The 18,823-nt window shown below is 33.4% G+C and overlaps 1 protein-coding gene across 2 annotated transcripts in view; it reads right to left on the reverse strand.

Annotated features, from left to right (window-relative positions):
- Window positions 1–1,089: 1,089 nt before the first annotated feature.
- Window positions 1,090–18,823, reverse strand: part of LOC114329363 (solute carrier family 35 member F5) — a 156,379-nt gene continuing 138,645 nt past the window's right edge. The window contains exon 8 of one of the 2 annotated variants that reach the window (XM_028278430.2): window positions 1,090–16,156. In XM_028278430.2, coding sequence (XP_028134231.1) covers window positions 16,081–16,156 — 76 coding nt within the window. In that variant the 3' untranslated portion in view covers window positions 1,090–16,080. Of the gene's footprint in view, window positions 16,157–16,515; window positions 16,829–18,823 lie in introns of those variants that run through there. The other variant, XM_028278431.2, reaches the window with a different exon arrangement.

Below are 18,823 nucleotides of genomic sequence, written 5' to 3' on the forward strand. Positions count from 1 at the left end.
GAAAGCTATGTGCCAATTGGGTGCCGCGAGAGCTCACACGATCAAAAACAACAACGAATTAGTGTTTCTGAAAAAAAAAACATTAACAGCGACCATTAAGTTGCGCTATTGAAGCGTTTAAACTACGAAATCATGTAAAAATGCCCCCATTTGAAGAAAAATAAAGTGATGTTTCATCAAGATAAGGCACCGTGTAACAAATTAATGAAAATGATGGCAAAATTTCATGAATAGGGATTCGAATTGCCTTCGCAGCCACCGTATTCACCATATATGGCTCCCGGCGACTACTACCTGTTAGCTGACCTCAATAGAATGCTCGCTGGAAAGAAATTTAGCACCAACGAAGAGTTAATCGCCGAAACTGAGGCTTATTTTGAGGCTAAAGACAAATTGTATTATAAAAATGGTATTGAAAAGTTGTATGACCGCCATAACCGTTGTAGAGCCCTCGAAGGAAACTATTTTGAATGATAAAATCAAATTTTATCAAACAAAAATTCTTTCTATGTTAGCCTACGATCTTTTCAGCCCGCCTGTTATAACTATTATAAAGTTACTATCAACACGCTGGAGAATGATCTCGAAGCATATGAAGAGTACAGGGGAAAAACAAGGAATGTCACTTTTTCATGAATTTTGGCTTTTCTCTCCATGTGTGGTAGAAAAAACTGAGTACTATCACCTAGCCTATCGATTCAGGACAATAACCAGAAAGATCAGTCTATATAAATTTTTTAAGAATTTGTATCCAGGCAAGAAACAGGATTGCTAGAATTCTGCTAAGAATCTCTTAAGTAGTTTTTAGATATCATAAGAATTACACCTTTATTGGTGTTTATCTCAATATGTATAAAATGTGACATTCCTTGTTTTTCTCCTGTACTCTTCATATGGAGTTATATCTTCGTGATACTCATCGATTTTCTCAGATATCCAAGAGTACTATTTTGCAGAAAATCAGTGTCACTGCCACTAATATAATCCCTTTGTCAGCTTCAATTGGGTCAGTTAGTTCATCTTCTACTTTTACGCTTTTACTTTTATTATGTTTTTTTCCTGGTAGATGTAACAATAGTAAACGACAGAATAATTTCACACTTTATTATTTTCAATAAATGACAAAACGTTGGAATGTTTTTAGTGGAATCATTACATAATTTAAAAGACTAAAACTAAGGTTTTTGTTAGAAAATTAAAACTGGGTGTATTTCATAAAATAACGATATCGATACTAAAAAAACAGTACTGTATATGTCTAAGATTAGAATTAACGTTTTTCTAACAAAAATAATATAGACGATCACATTTATTTATATTAAAGCACCATAGTCGGTATTATCAATAGTACGGACAAAATATTTATAACAAACGTATCATACAATAATACTACTACGAATACTGTACTAAATTGTAAACAGTGCTAGCCAAAGTACCATCCCCCTTAGTACAGAGAAATAAGGTTTTTGTCCGGACACTTGAGCAGCCAGGTTGCAAATGGGTTTTTTGGGTACTATATACCTAATACATTATAAATACAAAAATGCCCGTCACAGTTCAGACGAGAATTTTAGTTATTAACAAATAAGTAGTGTCAAAAATGGCAGTTTTTTCGTTTAAATCGCTACAGGTAACAATAGGATAATTAAATATCTTATTTAGACCATTCATCTTTTAGTAGATAAGCAAAGGTTCAAAATGGCAGTTTTTGAATTTTGATCCGATCATTTGGTACTTCGCTAATTGTAAAATAAGACTAAAATTTCGAAAATAAAAAATTTACTATAACTTTTGCGAAAATGAACTTAAAACTTTGATATTGCACGAAAAGTTGAGACAACCAGTACATATCATGCACAAAAAATTTCAAGACGATTTGTCAATTAGTTTAAATTTTATTGAATTTGTTTATCCCAAACAGCTTTTTATCGCAATGCTATTGTTCAGAAAATAATCATGATACAGCAATTATATGGAGACTACATGAAAGAAAAACACTTATGTTTTCAAATAATTTAAAAAAATCAATCAAAAGTCATTTTTGTCATTCCGAAATCATTTTACTAACGTAGAGTCATTTTTGGCTTAAAAACAATTTGAATAAATTTGTTAATATTGACTGTAGCGTAAATCTATTTTGGGATTTCAAAAGCTGGAATTTTTACACGAATGTTCAAAAAAAAACTTTTTGCCTAGGTTAAATCCGGTCAAAGTTAGCCACTTTTATTATTTAATTCACAGTTACTTCTATATACATAAAATTCTGCTGTAACAGTGTTAGTTACCATACTCCTCCGAAACAGCTAGATCGATTTTTATGAAATTTTACACGTATATCCTGTAGGACTGAGAATAGGTTCTAATCTATTTTTCATACCCATAAATTATAAGGGGGGTTGCCCCCTGACATTTTCTTTTATTTTTTGGACAATATTGTCTACCTTAATTTTATATGGTGTAGAATTAAAAAATACATACTACCCTTAATTTTCACTCTTCTATCACCAACCCCCATTTTTAATAGCCGTTTATATATTAACATATATAAAATTCTCCTGTCACAGTGTTAGTTGCCATACTCCTCTGAGACCGCTTGACCTATTTTTATGAAATTATATATGAATATTCGGTAAGTCTTAGAATCGGTCGTAATCTATTTTTCATATCCCTGTGTGATAAGGGGGGTTCCCCCTAACAATTTTTAATGTTAGGTGGGGATATGTGTACATAACGTACTCTACAAGAATACGAGTGAATACAAATTGAAAAAAATATGATCAAAATCCATCAACAAGCTCCGGAGATATTAATCGCAGCATATGTTTGAAGAATCAATTTCATGTTTTGAGTGCACGGATTTTAATAATTCCCCTCCACCGACCACGACCATCGATTTCGTTAGGACGTAATTTTTAAAAATTTGTTACCACTTTGTTAAAGTTCAAAGTTTACTCAGACCTTTACACATAAACTATATACGTTTAGCTTCAAAATGGCGCTAGTTAGGTTGCTTAGTTATTATAAACAAAGTAGCTGTGAATTAAATAAAAAAACTTTGATCGTAATTAACCTAGGCGAAAAGTTTTTTTTGAATATTCGTGTAAAAATACTAGCTTTTCAAATCCCAAATTAGTTTTAATCTAGAGTCAATATTAACAAAGTTATTCAAATTGTTTATAAGCCAAAAATGACTACTTTAGTAAAATGTTTTCGGAATGATAAAAATGACTTTTTTTATTTTTTTTTAATTTGTTGAAAATATAACTATTCTTCTTTCACGTGGTTTCCACAGAACTGCTATATCATTCTTATTTTCTGAACAATAACATTGCAAAAATTTCTTGAGGAAAATTCTTTGGGATAAACAAATTGAATAAAATTTAAACTAATTTACGAATCGCCTTAAACTTTTTTGTGCATTATATGGACTGTTTGACTCAACTTTTCATGCAATATGAAAGTCTAAAGGCCATTTTCGCAAAAGTTATAGCAAATTTTTTATTTTCGAAATTTTAGTTTTAATTTGAAATTTCCGAAGCAACAAATGATCAGACCAAAATTCAAAAACTGCCATTTTAAACCTTTGCTCATCTACTAAAACAAGGATACTACAAATAAGATGTTTAATTACCCTATTTTTACCTGTGGCGATTTAAACGAAAAAACTGCCATTTTTGACACTTATTAGTTAATAACTAAAATTCTCGTCCGAACTGTGACTGGCATTTTTGTATTTATAATGCATTAGGTATATGGTATACGAACATGGTATATTTTTGCCTTATTTCCCAGGCGTACCTCGTATCTTTTGAAAGGTTATACTTATAATAGTGAAATTTGAAGGGAGGAAATAAACGGACGTAGGTTTTTCAACTAGTCATAACAGGTGACCTAATAGTCATAGATGACGTTACAGAGCCATTTTGACCGATAATTTTAAAAGGGACCTTATGGCAAGTGATATCTCGCTATGATTTGAAATGTCTCCTAACCTCCTAAGTACATAATTTTGGTTAACCCTGTAGAAAAATATTCGAAAAATACATGGTTGCAAAAGCGACTAGGAGGCTTTTCAAACGAGATATCACTTGCCATAAGGTCCTGTTTAAACTTTTCGACCACAGTGGCCCTATGACACCTCTTCTTCTTCTTCTTTTTGTATAGACATGACTCTGTCTGTTTTTTCAATGTGCCTCTAGTAAGTTGTCGTTCCATCGTTTTCGTCGTCTTCCCACTGATCGTCTTCCTATTGGGGAACCGTCTCTCGCTGTCCTGACTACCCTATTTGTTGTCATTCGGCTTATGTGGTCATTCCATTCTATTCATCTGTTTCTTACCCAGTTATTAATGTTATCCACCTTGCATCTCCGTCGTATATCTGTACTTCTAGCTCTGTCCCATAGAGTCTTACCATCGATTTTTCGAAGGGTTTTCATCTCCGCTGTTTCGAGCAATCTTTTTGTCGTCTCTGTGTCGGGTCGTGTTCCTGCCGCGTATGTCATTATTGGTCTGATTACTGTTTTGTAAATTCTGCCTTTCATTTCTTTTCCGATATTTTCATTTCTCCATATTGTGTCATTCAGGCAACCTGCGGCTCTGTTTGCTCTATTCACTTGATCTTCCACTTCTGTTTCGAGCCTTCCGTAGCTACATAGTGTGATGCCTAGGTATTTAAACTCCATCACTTGTTCTATTATCTGACATTCCAGCTCCAATTTACATCCTATTGGATCTGCTGTAATAACCATGCATTTTGTCTTTTTTGAGGAAATTAACATTCTCTCTCAAGTTAGTATAACATGTTAAATTTTCTGGCGATTATGTTGAATTGGTGCAGCATACGTTGTAAATAATCTTCACTTTGAGAGATTAGTATTGCATCGTCCGCATAGCAAATTATTTTAAGTTATTTTTCTCCCATTTGGTATCCTTTTTTAGTTCTTACTTTTTTTATTATTTCGTCCATGATCAGGTTGAACAATAAAGGAGTCAAGGAATCCCCCTGTCTTATCCCATTGCCGGCTTCAATTGGGTCAGTTAGTTCATCTTGCACTTTTACTTTTATTGTGTTGTTTTGGTAGATGTTTTCTATAGTTTTAATTATTCCCAGAGGTAACTCTCTCGAGTATAACAAGTGGATAACGTCCTTTAATGTGACCCTGTCAAATGCTTTTTTAAGGTCCACCAAACATAAATATGCCGGTTTGTTGTATTCCAACGATTTCTCTTGAACTTGTCTCATTATAAATATAGCGTCAGTGCATGACCCTCCCGACCTAAAACCTTGTTGTTCTTCTGCTAACGTTATAATTTCATTCAATTTGTTTGTTATAACTTTTGTCGTTAATTTTAATGTTGTGTTTAATAAGTTAATCACTCTGTAATTCTCCGGGTCTGATTTGTCTCCTTTTTTAAAGAGAGGTATTAGGATGCTTGATCTCCATTCTTGTGGTATTCTGTTTTGTTCTATTATTTTTTGTATTCGTTTTAATAGTTGTTTAGTTAGATCTTGTCCTCCGTACTTTAGAAGTTCGTTCGATATTCTGTCCTCTCCTGGAGATTTTCTATTTTTTAATTTTCTTAATGCTTCCTTTACCTCTCCTTCCTCGATGTTTATTTCTTCGTTTGTCGTAACTTCAGGTGTTGGTGGTTCATTATCGTCGTCTTTAGCAAATAGAGATCGGAAGTAGTCTGTCGTCTGCCCATGTTTCCTTCTGAATGTGTGTCGCTTTTTTAATTCGTTCATCTCCTTTCTTTGCCCTCAGATCATTCTCCATACTTTTTTTTGTGTTCCGTAGAAGTCGTGTTCCATCTGTTTTGAGAAACTCTGCCAGTGTTCCCTTTTTATTTGCCTCACTAAAGTATTCGTTTCGTTTCTGATTCGTTTGTAGTGGTTGCATACCTGTTGTGTTTGTTTTGTTCTGTATTTTAAAAAGGCTTTCTTCCTTTCTTCGCATTTTAACTTAACTTACTCTCTAAACCACGGGGTTTTCTTCTTTAATATGTGAGTATTCGTTACTTTTCTCTCTCCTAGTGATTCTGTTGCAGCGTCGATTATGTTATCTTTGAGTTTTTGCCAGCTTTCATCGATGTTATCGTTTTCTAATATTCCATTCTCAACAATCTTTGACATTCTTTTCCTGTATAAGTATTCCGTGGATTCCGTATGTAGTCCTTCGACTTTGATTTTTGTTTGTGTTGGTGCTGCTCTCTTAGGTGTGAAATATTTCATAATGATTCCTATTTTACATAATACTAGGCTACTGTCGCTACCTACATCTGCTAAGTTGAGGCATCTTACGTCGGTTATTTTTGATGGATGTATATCTCTGTTGGTTACAACTACAACATAATCTATCATAGATCTTTGTCTACGGGTGTTATTGAATGTATATTTGTGTTGGTCTTTGTGGTCAACAAATGTGTTGACACCATGTATGACTATTATGAGACCTGTTATGACTATGTGAGAAGCTACGTCCGTTTATTTCGTACCTGCAAATTTCACTATTATAAGTATAACCGGTCAAAAGATACGAGGCGGAGGGCACTTTTGGCTAGCAGTGAATAAAGTATAAAGTATATAGTAACTGTACCGAAATAGGAACATGATATTTTATATAGTACTTTGTATTTTATTTGTGTCTTATTGCACTTTATAATAACGAATCAGCACAAATACAGGGACGGACATTATAAGGTTTTACTCGTATTCCAAGTCCATCATAAAAAAAAAACGAAAAATACAAACCAAAACAACCTAGACTACTGTCTGACCAAATTCACTTTGTATAGATACTTGGATGCGCACTGGTGGTGATGTTCGGTTAACAGGGAGCTATCAGTCGTAAACCAAACGTCGCGAAGCAAACATAATTCAAGACCTGCAATTCTAATAGACCTAAGTGCCTTTTTACAAATATCCTTTTATTGTTGCTAAGTGATCCATGTCCCTATGCCAATGCACTGCTAAAAGATCTATGTGCCAAACACTCTCCGAATGGCTACAAAAATTCCAACAGATCTTTTAGCAGCGCATTGGCATATGGACATATGTAGATCACTTAGCAACAATAAAAGGATATTTGTAAAAAATGGCACTTAGATCTATTAGCATTTCAGGTCTTCAATTGATTCTGCATGGAGTGTACATTCGTCTTCTATCTAGCTAAAGAATTCCACGGTCTCAGTTCTATTTGTGAGCATTTCAAATACAAAATGAGCAATGTTTGTCATTGCTAAACTGAGCAATGGCTCAAACAGTGAAATCGCTGCTCTGCTCCATCGATTTCAACCATTTAAAGATGAGTTTGTAGCAGTCAAACGCAGTTTATCGACACCAATGATCCTGAGCGATTGGGAAGGACAAATGAGGCAGTTATTTCCGAACACAACGAAAAAACGTTGAAAATTATCGTCAAAAACCTTAAAGTGAAGTTGCATGAGATAGCTGACACTCTGAAGTTATCAAAGAGTAGCGTTTTCACTATTATACACCAACACTTGGGTGTGAGAAAGCAGTGTTTCAAACAAGTACCGCGTTTTCTCACGCATTCCCATTAAATATAGTATTTAATACAGTAGACTCCATATACAACGAGAACTGAAGACTAATTACCTCGTTATAAGCCGATCTCGTTATATTAGACTACAATAATATTGTGTATGCATTTGAATAAGTAGTTATCTAAAACATTAATTTTCTATAGTGAAGCCATTTCGAGCAATATAAGATGCTAAATATTGTTTGAATGGCGCTTTTGATGGAGTGATTGTCTCCTCCATTTTCATCACTTTTGTTACTGACGATAACGCGCTCCTCCGACGAATTTATTACTTCCGCCATAATTTCACCATCCTTCGGAAGATCACAAACAATGACGTCATCATCAATGGCGATGAATCCAGCAACATTGTTTAGTTGGGTTAGTTCTCCTTGACCTTGCTGTTGTAATCTCAACCCTTCTGCTAAAGGATATCAGCTTCTTCGACTTCTACATTATTCAAGATCCGCTTAACTAAAAGTTTTCTGTAGTGAACTTAAGGGACCTTATGTGGATGGCCGTAGCTCAGCGGCATGATACGTGGCTTCATAAGCCAGAGCGTACGGGTTCCAGCCCGGGCAACAACAATCTATTATTATTTCTAAAAATGATACGAGCCGTTCACCGTGCTTCGGAGAGTACGTTAAGCCGTCAGTTCCCCTGGGCTAGTGTTACTAGTTACCTGAAACAGGGTTAAAGATGTAATGGTGCAAGAACAATCCGAAAGGATTAAATATTATTATTAGGGACCTTCTGATGCCCTGGTCCATTGGTTGCAGAACAGATGTGCAATTTGGAGGTAAAAAAAGAAGTTGAATGTTTTTTAAACCGTTAACTTTCGGATGGGTTGTACAATAATTATTATTGTCAACAATTAAAAGAATTGCCTGGTCCATTGGTTGCAGAACAGATGTGCAATTTGGAGGTAAAAAAAGAAGTTGAATGTTTTTTAAACCGTTAACTTTCGGATGGGTTGTACTTCTTCTTCTTGTGCCACTCCTATCGGAGATTGGAAGTCATCAAGGCTACCCTGACTTTGTTTACAGCTGACCTAAAAAGTTCATTAGTGGTGCAGCCAAACCACTCTCTCAAATTCCGCATCCACGACATTCCACGGATTCCGTTTTCCTTCTATGGGCTGTACAATAATTATTATTGTCAACAATTAAAAGAATCTTCGATGTCCCAACTCTCTGTCCCACTTTAAAAGTTCTCCACTAAAAATCTCTGCCGTCATCCACGATTTTTTAATTTATATGACAGGAAGCTGATTCACAAATAAGCACACAGATTTTAGACATCTGTGTATACAGGCAGCTGGGGTATTTATTTATATCTATCACCGCACCAAAAACAGGAAAAGTGGGAAAATGTTCTTCGATCTCAGTTTCCATCGTTATAACCAAATATGCCTCATTACAGAAGTGTTACTAGTTCAATAGGAATTTCATGGGACACCTAATGTACCTCGTTATAAGCGAAACCTCATAATACCCGTGTTCGTTATAGAGAGAGTATACTGTATCAAATAAAATAGGTTTCATTTTACAATTGTCGTCGATCCTCTATTTCCTAGTTTGAAAATTAAATCCTAAATCAAACCTGATTTTCCTGAAATATCAAGTGGTATCCTAAATAGACAAGACGAAAACTGCGGGTTCGTTGGAAAAATATTCTCATGAGATTTTTTTGCATAAGCACATTCATGAGACATCCCAGAACAAGGTTCAAGAAGTCGCCCACGCGAAAAGTGGTCCAAATTTTTTTAAATCCAATTTCAAAAATCAATATTTTTTGCCCGAATCTTTTTAGGCTTTTTGGACCATTCTGGACAAAAAAGACCTCTTATAATTTTTCTCTAAAGTTGATCGTTTTCGAGTTATGAGCAATTTAAAATTAAAAAAAAAATAACGTAAAATAGCTATTTTCAAGGCTTAATAACTCGGTTAAAAGTTATTATGAAAGTCAGAAAGTGACTAAATCAAAGTTTAAAGCCCCCCCCCCTACAAGATCCTGAAGAAATTGTTGTCATTATTCTATTACTTAGCTGTTATTTTTAAGTAATAATAATGAGCGCCATGCACGCATTAGGCGGCCGTCAATGGCGAGTGCGAAAGAGATGCCATTCCGGCAGTCCAATCGTGCATCTTACTCGCACTCACATTTAGAGCCACGTCAATACGATCTTACCGCTCATTGTTAAGAATTAAAAATAACAGCTTAGTAATGAATTAATGACACACATTTTTTCAGGACCATGTAGGGGGGCCTAACCACTTCTTCTTATGGTGCCTATCCGTTACGGATGTTGGACACTAACATGGCTATTCTGACTTTGTTGACTGCTGCCCTGAAAAGTCCGGTAGTGTTTAAGTTAAATCATTTTCGCAGGTTATGCAGCCAGGATATTCTTCTTCGTCCTGGACCTCTTTTCCCATGCACTTTACCTTGAAGTATGGTCCGATGTAGGTCATACCGTTGTTCATTGCGCATTATATGGCCCAGGTATTCCAGTTTGAGACGTTTTATGGCTACGACTAGTTCGCGCTCATTACTCATTCTATGTAGAACTTCTTCGTTGCTAACTCTGTCTATCCAGGATATCCTCAACATGCGTCTATATCACCACATCTCAAATGCTTCGAGTCTCTTCAGCGATGCTTCAGTTAAGGTCCATGACTCCACGCCATATAAAAGAACGGAGAATACGTAGCATTTTAGTAAACGAACTTTTATTTCCAATTTTATATCGTGGCTGTTAAAGATTTTTTTCATTTTGACGAAAGCTGATCTTGCCTTCTCGATCCTTATCTTAATTTCCGTCGATTGGTCCCACTGTTCATTTAAGTTTGCACCCAAATACCAAAAGTTTGTGATTTTTGTTACAGGTTGTTGGTTAACTAGTAATTGACCAGGTGGTATCCTATTTTTGCTTATAACCATGTATTTGTTTTTTTTTATGTTAAAATCAAGCCCAAACCTGCTACTTACTTCTGCCACCCTGGAGACAAGTATCTGCAGACCTTCAAGACTGTCTGCAAAAATGACAGTATCATAAGCGTATCTTATGTTGTTCAATCGTTCTCCGCTAATCACTTAATGCACAATTTTTTTTGAAAAAGACCGGCAAAAAAAAATCAACTTATTTTTAATGTAAAAAGCGTTCCTAGTGCGCAGGTCAGCCCAACTAGTACTTGCATTATCCGATTAATGAAGTATTCGTCATGAAACTGTCACTGGACGATTACAATTTTTGTTAGAATAATCGGAGGGACGATTCGATGAACGATCATTTTTTTCTTGGAACATGTTTTGTTTACTGCGCAGGAGCGTGATATATTTATATTTAAAAAATGAGCGAATCAGAATATGAATACGCAAATTTGTCGAAAGTGGTTCACAATGAAGAGATAAGTCGTACGTGATAAGTACAAAAAGGATTATAATATTTTATACTGAAATAAGTAAGTGTTATAGCTTACAATTCCATATAAATGTCAATAAAACAATTGTTTTTTTTGCTTTCAAATTATTATGTTCAATTCTTGATTTCATTCGAGTGTGAAAAATTATAGTAATATTAAATCGACGCCGCTCGAATACTCTCGAGTGTGCACAGTTTGACCAGTTTAGCGCACTCGAGTTAACTCGAGTGTGCACGTTGTAGCAGAAATAATTGGCTGCATATTTTTCTAATTATTTACTTCCGTTTATTAGAGATTAAATACTGTATGTCAAAACCCCATTACATTTTTTTATTTTTTTATTGAAATTCCAATCTACATTTCACAAGAGCCAACCCTGTTCAAAAATTCGTATGAAGAATTGAATAAAACACGTTTTTCTGTTTTGTTGTGAGTTTCAACATCTGTAGGAAGATTCCATACCCATTAGACACGATTTTTGAATTTTATTTTACGTAATAAAAGGTTTCATATTGAGTAGAAGATGTTCCTGATATTTTGTCTCAATAATTTTGGAATTAAATTCTACGCCATATCTTTCGCTTTGTGTGTCCAAAGCCTTTTAAGGAGAAAATAATTTTTTGACGATGATTGGCTGTGAAACATGCCGGTTGATCGCTGAAATGAAAAGGAGAGGAGAGGAGTCGAGGACAACCATCCAATCGACTCAGTCCGAAATATGGGATAAGCCGCAGAATATTTTGAAGTCACAAAAGGCCTTTTATCCATGTGAACTACCCAAAAGAAGGGTGATCTGATAGTTCCTAGAATGGATTATATAGTTGTGACAGCCAGTTCAGTGCCCTTTCGTCGAATTTAGTTAAAATCTTCGTATTATAATAGGGCGTGGTACCTAACTACCTTGCTACGCCATTATCCAATGGTTCCTTTGTCCTTTGTGGTGAAATGCCTTAATATGGAGGCCTCGTGTACTACTAACGAGTACCCATTGGAATAATAAGTGTAAACCATACTCCCTAAATTTGAAGAAAAATTGCGTCAAATATAAATTCAAGTAAATATAGTGTTGAAAAGGTAATTATTTTTTGTTTTAATCTAAAGGTGTAGAAAGAGACTTAACCTTGTAACTGTTTTAAATAGGGTAATGAGTCTATAAAGGTAAATAAACTCACTAAATAACAATTTTTGAAGTTATACTTCTTTAGGCGCGATATGAGGGTGAATTTTAATATGATTAAAACCTTCAATCTGGGCGCAGTCACATTATAACTTTGTTCTGATTGGAAGTTCAAATGACATGTCAAAAATTATTCAATATGGCGGCTGTGGCACAGCTGTGGTTTGATTATTTATTATACATGGAAATTATACATGGAAATTATACATTTGGATTAGGTTGAAATAAATTTATTTTCTCAAGAATGGGGATTTTAGAGAGAAATCCGAAATTTGGTCCGATTTTTATTTTTAAATTATGATTTTTTGGCGTAGATTTATTTATCTAGTAGGTATGTAATGCTTTGATTTACATACAGTAGGAAAAATTAAAGAATACCCATGAACGAACATATAAAACACGCTGTATTTTCCTGTCACCGTGTCACACAAAAAAATTGGCCAGCGCAAGTACATGTAATAATTATTGTTACATGTACTTGCACTGGACAATTTTCTTTGTGACACGGTGACAGGAAAATACAGCGTGTTTTATATGTTCGTTCATGGGTATTCTTTCATTTTTCCGACTGTACTTAATTTGATTACTAACAAAAGTTCTACCAATCTTCATCTAATATATTGTTTTCTTACTGTTTTGTTATATTTTAATATTTTCTTCCACAAAAATCAAACTACATAATTTGATTAAATTCAGAACAACTGTCAAACAGTAAAACGTTCAGTTGCCCTATTTTTCCACATGACAAATAATGTGTAATTGGATGAGTGAGTCTAGGCTTCGATTACGAATCAAAGCGTCCCGAAATTCACGGGTTCAATTCCCGATGCAAGTTTTTATTTTTTTATGCATTTTATGATTATAAGTATATTTGTTATATAATTTTTTTTTCAGAAAATGCGTATTTAAAATTTTTGCCAACAATTATTATCGTTCAGAAATCATTTTTTGAAGATACTCTTCTTTAGCGGCGAATCTATTGAGGGTAAAATTTGATTTACCACGCGCATGCGCACACCGACAGTATGGTATTAGTGGTTATACGGGCTCTGATTGGGTGTTGAAATTTTGAAATGATCTGTCAATAATTGTTCAATATAGAGATTATGGTAAACAAAAATATTGTATAATATTAGTTTTTATTGATGTGTGGACAGAAATAAAATAAAATTTATAATTATAGTGAGTTTTTAAATAGTTTTGAAAAGCCGCAGGGCGCAGGTACGTAATTTTAAATGTTTCAGTTGGAAATACCTAATAGTTTCAATACCTATCTATTAGGAAAATGTAAACAAAATAATGTAGTTACCTTAGGCAATGCTTTAATTTACATAATCTGATTACGAACAAACTTTCTAAAAATCTTCATCTCATATATTGTTTTCTTACACTATACTTTGTTGTATTTTATTTCGACAAAAATCAAACTAATGATTTTATTAAATTCATATAAATTTATGGTGTAAACGTTTAGTTTGTTTATATTCCCATATGACGTACACGCGGATGTGGTCTAGTTTGAAATGCCGCGGCATGCCGTCAGATTTCGTACAGCGCGGTAGAAGTGAAGTGAGTTCGAGCCCCAAGCAAGTTATTATTTTTTTATTTTTTTTTATAGATTTTATGATTGTAAGTACTATATTATTATATAATTTTTGAAGATATTCTTCTATTTTGAAAGTGGTAGATAAGAAAGTTAGTTTGATTTTTAAATAAAATAAGTACAAATAACCTTTTAACTATATTTACTTCGTTTAAATTACCTATAATAGAAGAATATCTTCTTTTGTGCGTACAAAGTACACACACATTCTTTTTATATTTTGTGTCGTTAGGTCTGCGTCTCAAGGATATACTATGTAGTCAATTGTGCTTCTCGCATTTCTTTCTTCTGCTACGTATGTATATTTTTTTTTAATTTTTGGTATTGTCTAATAAAAATTTTTGGAAAGTAGTAAGTATTAAAATTAGGTTAATATTTACATAAAATATAAATAAACTGTTTAAAATACATTATATCAATTTCGTTAAAATCACATAATATGTAATAGAAGTATAACTTCTTACGTGCGTACAAAGTACACACACATTCCTTTTTCGTTATTTAGTGAGTTTTATTCAAACTTTAGATAGGAATCCCAACGAAAATATAAATAATCACTAAAAAGTTTTAGTTTTATCAACAAGAAAAGAAGAACCCCAAGTAAGATTTCCAGAAGTTCTCGAAAAAGGCGCTATTTATAAATATTATCTGGAAGTTGTAAGTATCTTTGTTATTATCAGTATTTAGCACTCCTCATCGCCAAACCTCTTAAACGAGCCTGCGACCCAGCTTCCAACCAAAACACGAGTAGCCGTCAAGCAACCATAGCAGTCGGGTACATTGTTCTCCCACTATAGACCCTCTTTCCCTTTACTAGTTCCCATAGTTCTGAACCCCTTCAAAGGAAGTACTCCACATGTTACAACTTTAAGGAATTAAACTTTCATTTAGTTACTTTCTGACTTTCATAATAATAATTTTTAACTGAGTTATTAAAGTCTTAAAAATGGCCATTTTCGCGTTTTTCAAATTTTAACTTGCTTATAACTCGAAAAAGATCAACTTTAGAGAAAAATTATAAGAGACCTTTTTTGTCCAGAATGGTTCAATAAACCTAAAAAAAACGCCCGGACCGAAAATATTGATTTTTGCAATTTGTTGAAAAAAAAAAATTGTTTAAAAAAATTTGGACCATCTTTTGCGTGGGCGACTTCTTGAATCTTATTCTGGAATGTCTCACGAATGTGATTATGCAAAAAAATCTCATGGGAATATTTTTTCTAACGAACCCGCCGTTTTCGCCTTGTCTAAAAAGGGATAACCCAATACAAATTTGATACTCTATAGTACTCGTATTGTTCATGAACATTATAATATACGTTTGTTATAAATACGCATAGGAAAATTAAGACGGCCTATGATAACAATTTTTTGTTTACATACAGTTGTGTTATTTGTTTTTCTAACTCTTAATATCACAATAACTATTTGTTTCCTTTTATATTATCTATTAAACCTAAGTACAAACATATAGTTGCGTTTGATTAGTAGAAAGAAGAATATATGCAAGAAAATACCACAAAATTTAAACATATAAGTGTTTTTGGGCACCAAGCGAAAATCCAAAAGTCGACTTCACCGAAATAGCATTGGTCCATAAATATAAATACTTAGGGCATGAAATCCAAATTGGCAGGGGCAATCAAACTGCCGAATTACAAAGAAAGATCACCTTAGCATGGGCCGCATATGGAGCTCTATCAGACATCTTCAAGAGCAACATGCCAAATTATTTGAAAAAGAAGACGTTCGACAAATGTGTTCTTCTAGTCATGACTTACGGCGCCGAAACATTACACAGGTTTACAAAAAAAAAAAAAAAAAAATGTGGACTATTTGACGAAACCATATAACAAGGGCGTTTTTGGGGTCGCTGATCACGAATCCGGGGTCCATTGATCTCTATCACGTTAGGTAAAGGTCATTTCAAGGTCAAATCAAGAAAAATCGTCAATCGCTCTGAAAAAGTGTACTAGGGGTGTCCTTGGGGTCGCTGATCACGAATTCGGGGTCCGCTGACCTCTCTCACGTCTAGCTGAAGGTTATTTCAAGGTCAAATCAAGATAAATCGACACACAAATCTAATAACTACTGCCAAATATCGAGGTAAACTTTTTTCTTTGGCCCGCCCTGTATATATTTGGCTTATTTCTCAGCGTATATAATCTTCTTCCTACAGTTAAATGCATAATATTTATGAAAAACTAAAATACTGAGCGCTTTATGTTTGTTTATGGAATGTGAAGCATTAGCTTGTATCAATAATCCCAGTAGACATGGGTTATCATAGGCCTGAGATTCCTTAAAGTATTTCTTGATTGTTGTTTCTGTTTACGCTTCATGCTCGCACGAATTAATGCCTATCAGAGCCTCCGTTTGTTCCGAAGCGGCTTCTTTAAACCTAGAACTAAAAAATATAATTTAGTTTAATATTTAATAAAAACAACATTTTTGAAAATTTTTTACGATGGGTAAAAAGTAGTTTTTTAATAATAAGCATAAACAATTTTTTCCGAATCTGTATATGGGTGATTCCATTTCAAATCACTCAATTTTGGAGCAAAAAAAATTTTGGATCTCCAATTTGTCTGAAAATTGGTATAGAAGAGTGGTACACAGTGGGGAGAGTGGTACACAGTGAAACAAAAAAAAATTTTTGAGTTCAAAAAATTTATTTTTGAGTTAAAAGGAAAATTTTCAAAGCATTATGTTACATTAACTCTTTCTTAACATTCTAAGAACGAAATTCGCTAAAAATTCACATAATGAAAAAAGATACAACCCAAATAAAAAATACCGAAAATTGTTTCACTGTGTACAAGAGTCGGTACACAGTGAAGCATCTTATATCTAGTGTCTTAAGAATAGTTTTTTACCACGTAAAACTCTTATCGAACATCTAACGATCCAAAGTCAATATTATTAAATTTGCAATAACCAGATTATTGTATTTTTTAATATTGCAAGTTACAAAAATTATATTATATCTCTCGGCAGCTCCACGTAGAGAATAACTTTCTTCTAATACCAACGTTGTTGCATCAGCCATTACATTTGCAGGCGTTTGCTTTCTAACCATCTGAAATACCAAAATAATAAATGTTGGTGATAATTTATAATATTACGGTACACAATGCGCGTATCACTGTGTACCACATAACACTGTTTCAGTGTGTACCAATAACCTAATCACACAATAAAATTTACAACTTTGCTATGCAAATCGTTATCTGACAAATTGTGTTTTAGGATATATTATTACATAGGTAAAATGCCATTTTAGTAATAAGAATGCTTGAAATCGGCTGTTAATAAATAAAAAAATAAATGTCAACTACTGTTGTCCTGGAATAAGAGAGATAAAGATTTTCATAAGTTATACAAGATAAATTAATAGATGTAAAATAATATCCAATATTGAACTGGGTCAAGATTGTGTAATATCGACTAACATGTACCTTGATTGTTTATTTAAATATTAGGTGTTCTTAATATTGAGCCATGGGTGCTGAATAAGCAACCCGTGGATGATTGCAAGAACATAGTTTGACTGTCAAAAATAATACAATGAGAAATCAGAATAAACTTGGTGTTCGTCGAGGTAAGATGTTTCATTCTCCCTTAAGTACTTAACATTGAAAAGAACCTGATGTATTACCACCTTTAGCTCCCAGGGTGACAGTAAATACCAGTTATAGTAGATGGCGGTCCAGAAGGTCTTTGTTAAGTAGTTATTGTAATTAGTTAAGTGTACATTTTAAGAAGAAGTTAATTAAGAAATGAGAAGATGAAAAAAAAAAGAAATTAGAATAAGGGAAACTTAAGTTAGAAAAAGTAAATCTAAAGTAAAATAATGGGAGCGACGAGAAACTGGAAGAAGAAAAGAAAATTGGGGTAAAGTATTTATCCCCATAGATATTATGCATTAGCTGATAGATGGTAATTGCGATGCCCACCAGACTAGACATTGGAGACACGTCGACATGGACGAAAATTGGGAATTCTGGAACCATGGAACCAGCCGGCGCGGCGTCAGGAGGACGCACATCCACGAAATGGACAGTGGTGGACAAGGACGAAAGTATGTGATGTGAGTAATTTGACTATATTGTATTTATTGTTTTAACATTTCTCATATTTCGTATATAGCCTAACATAAGAATTAATTTTTTAATTGAATACAATTAATATTAAATTAGATCAAGTTTCGTATTTTTACCAAGTATAGAACTATGTTCAATAATTTAGATGGTTTTTTGTTTAACTACATTGATAAGTGATATTAAGTTTTATTTTTAATGAAAACAAGAATTTTTTTTTGCAATTCTTTTAGTATAAAGAATGCAACTATTTTATGATACTATGATACGTAAAAATAATGATTTAGTTATCAATTTTTTTTTATGAAGGAAAAATATGCTATTTAAAGATTTTTGTTTTTGCGTAATGTATATTTATATTTACGTATTTTCAAATGTTGACGTTATTTGACCGTGAAAACACGGGTAAAGAAATACTAAACTAATAAGGAATTTTGCTGAGAGAAGATATTTACACGATTTAAACCTACAAATTATATTATTATACACTAGAAAAAGGTGTAGAAACAGTTTTATAATAAAACAAGATACCTATTGAGAGTATAATCGAAGGAATTATTATTTGGATTATTTATAAGAGAAAAGGAAATATTTTTAAGATGTTGGAACAAAATGGAAAATCCAACCTAATGGACAAGAATAATTTCGACGGAAATATGAGTTCCCGAATAAACTTAATGATTAAGAAACAAGTTAGACAGAATTTTTATTTACCGATGTTATGACAAAGAAATGAAACCTAGAAAGGAGAAATGTAACAAAGAAACTATGAAATGATGTAAGACTGAAATTATTGAAAATTGATATGATTTTAAATGAATCAATTTTGAAACTACAAAGAGTATTATCCCAGATAGAGAGACTAATCAAGATTCGATTGATTAAAAGCATTAATAAATGCAATCGAAATAAACGATGAATATTTGGACGAAACGAAAATTTAAGGACAAGTTATTCAGATGTTACAAAGAAAA

This window comes from Diabrotica virgifera, chromosome 4, assembly GCF_917563875.1.
Source record: "Diabrotica virgifera virgifera chromosome 4, PGI_DIABVI_V3a".
Taxonomy (NCBI): Eukaryota; Metazoa; Arthropoda; class Insecta; order Coleoptera; family Chrysomelidae; genus Diabrotica; species Diabrotica virgifera.